General features: G+C 35.2%; 1 protein-coding gene across 1 annotated transcript; it reads left to right on the top strand.

Moving 5' to 3' along the window:
- The first annotated feature begins 268 nt into the window (after positions 1-268).
- LOC111241971 lies at positions 269-2,292 on the top strand. Its single transcript, XM_022782774.1, has 2 exons — positions 269-976; positions 2,209-2,292. Exons 1-2 carry the CDS (start codon positions 269-271, stop codon positions 2,290-2,292), a joined length of 792 nt encoding a protein of 263 aa, XP_022638495.1.
- The last annotated feature ends 974 nt before the right edge of the window (positions 2,293-3,266 follow it).

A 3,266-nucleotide genomic window follows, 5' to 3' on the forward strand; every position in this document is an offset into this window, starting at 1 on the left:
TGAGCGTCAGAGTGCCTTTGACAGGTACCCGCCCACCCGGCCTAGAGAGCGAGGAGGGAGAACCAACAACTTGGAACACGAGGAAACGACAGGAAACCGTTCGGCCTTCAACAGGTGACCATCCAGCCTTCAGCAGACCATTCGACCATCCACAACAGAAAAAGTATCAAGTCTCCACAGACCGTCCGACCTTCCCCACCACCTAGATGCTCTAGATCTCTTCCATCCGGTCTTCACCGCTCAGCACCACTTTACACCCGAAACATATATGATCACTTTCTTCATTGTTTTTGACAAAAGAATTGAAATTAGTCCAAAAATTGCTTCTAAGTTTGGACATGTTCTGTGTAATATTGTGTTGAAAAATTTGAAGAATTGTACAAGCCTTAGCAGCCTTCCAAGAGAGATATATAAGTTGACATCTTTGAAAACTCTCATCCTATTCGGTTGTAAGAAGATTGACAAATTGGAAGAAGATATAGCGGAGATGAAATCCTTTACAACTCTAATTGTTGAAAATGTTGTTGTGGAAGTTCCCTTTTCAATAGTAAGCTCCAAAAGCATTGGATATCTTTTTCCATGTGGGTTTGAAGGATTATCCCATGATGTTTTACCATCTATTATTTGGTGCTTGTTGTCACGGACAATGAATCCCCTCTCTAGTACTCTTCCGTTATGTGGCATATCAGCATCTCTAGTTTCCATGACTATGCAAAACATTGATTTGGGTGACCTAGCACCGATTCTTACCAACCTTTTAAATCTTCGAAGTGTTTGGGTGCAATGTGACACGGAGTTTCAAATAATTAAACAATTGAGAAAAATTTTGAATGATGTACGATGGGTACATTTCACTGAGTTAGGAATATCATCCTGTACATCAGAAATTTTAGACAATTCCTTGAGATCTTATTTGATTGGAATTGGAAGCTACCAAGAAGAAGACTTCAATACTCTTAACAAGAGCATATCTAAGGTTCCTTCTTTTTCTATTTGTCTACTTCCCTTCGCCATTAGTTTTAGATATTACTTAAGAGAACATGAAACAATTCTAGGTATCTAAAGGAAACATCAATACTCACCTTAGCACTTTTTCCCTTCCATAATATCAACACAAGTTCATTTAAAAATTACATGTACAATTCTCAAGAAGCTAACTGGTTTCCATTTCCTCCTGCTACTCTTGCTTTTTGTTTCTTGTAATATGAGTTAAGAGATGTTGTTTCTTAGTCAAAATGAGTATTGTCTTATGTTTCGTCTGATTATAGCATTCTGCTTCATTAGTCTTTTTCTTGCTCTTGTGTGTCCAGTTTCATGCTGTGAAAGTCCTTTTACTTGTTAACTTTTAACTGCAGTTTCTAACTCTTCTTTCCAAGAACCATTGGTTCCATGAAGATCACCACACTTTTCTTCTTTAAGTTGTTTTGCCCGACTTTTTGAAACATCTGTTGATTGTGTTGTTGATTCTCTTGATTTGATTTTGCACCTTTTATACGCTGTATCTCTTTATCCATCCTCTCAATATACTCATTCAGATAAACATTCTCAATGATGTCCAAAATATTCAATATTGGTATTTCCTCTTGCTTGGTTCCTTTGTCATGCCCATCACATCTATCCGCTTAGAACTCACCTTTAGACATCTTTTAATTCACTCCTAGAGTCTTGTTCACATCTCAATCGCTGTCCTGATTACAGTCCAATTTGATTCTTATGCTGGAATTTGATTGGTGAAAATGGTTAAAATTAGTGTTAAAGAACAACTGAACCAGTGATATTTTAATTTAATCATATTTAGTATGTGCTGGCAGCTTCTACAAGTCATATTTCATAAAGAAAAGTTGCTGGAACCATAAAATTGTGATTACACTTTTGTGCAAAATGACCATTCAAACCACCAATATTTAAGAATAAAGAGAAAAGCTTACATGGAACGTCACCTTTTGACTTGTGATCAAAATAAAGAGAAAATATCATTCCTTTTGACTAGTGACCTGTGATGATGACTCTTCCCTAGGGTACACAAGGGGTGTGTGTGGAACTTGGTTGTGTTGCACTGCTGCCATGTGCAGATTCTCAAAAGGGGGTGGTGTAGTTGTGTTCTGTTGTTGTTCTACTTCTGCTTCTTCTGAGTCTGAGGAGTTGGGAAATGTTTATGTTTGTGCTACTGTTTCTTGAATTTGGTCCTTTTTCTTTTTGTCAATGTAGTTGCTTATGTCAAAATTGGTCACTGCGTTCAGTCCTCTGTACTCTATTGCTGCTAAGTCATATACCACAACTGCCTCCTCTTGAGTTTCTTTGCAGTTCAAATCAAGCAAAAGAAAAAAAAAATACCCCTAAATGATTAGCACTTGAAAAAGAAGAAATGATTCTTAAACAAGGAAAATATATGATCATATGATGTTTTAAAGACAAAATTCTATAAGATATTGTAGACTGAAATAGATAAATATAGAATGTGATAATTGATATTATGATGTTATCTTAACACATTTGAAGGGAGATGAGGAATTTAAATATTTCATGGCATTATCAGATTCAGAATCTGATCACTGTATTAAAAGACAATCAAAATTGTTAACAAACACAGTAGTGTTAACTAAAAGTAGTTGGTGATTATTTAATTAAGAAAGAATAAGGTTTGAAAAAAAGACAACTTTATGACATACATAGAATATCACAAAGCTAAAAGCTTTTGAAGTATCAGGACAGGATTAGTGTTCACGTGCTTACTGAATTTGGGGGGTGTTTGTGTCCTGCTTCCTGAATCTGGGAAATTTCAAATATTAGTAACCATGAAATTCTCCATACTGAAAAGTACATTTATTAATGTCATAAAGCTGATAGTTTTTAAGGCATATAACACCTTATACTTGTCAACTGGTTTTAGCATTAGATACAATGCATTTTTTGCTTGTGTTTTATATTAGACTATGGGGTGACATATATTAGAGAGCCATGCTTGGTAGAATAATTTGATCTCTTATTGTCCTGTTTAGGAATATCCTTTGTATTCGTGTTCTGTTTCTGTTATGTAATAAAATAAACAAAATACAAAGTTGCTTGCATGCATGCACACACCACGATATGCACATAAGGATACAATTTAAGCTTATTGTTGTCCTTAAACGAAGGAGCATCTATGTTATTACTCAGATGCAACTGGAATCTGTCAGCATATAGATACTGGTGAATATATTTTATAATATAAGTAATTATTTTACTTTTTTGCAGTCTGCATTCTCTTTTACACCTCTCTTTGAGCC

The sequence above is a fragment of the Vigna radiata genome, chromosome 7 (assembly GCF_000741045.1).
Source record: "Vigna radiata var. radiata cultivar VC1973A chromosome 7, Vradiata_ver6, whole genome shotgun sequence".
Lineage (NCBI taxonomy): Eukaryota > Viridiplantae > Streptophyta > Magnoliopsida > Fabales > Fabaceae > Vigna > Vigna radiata.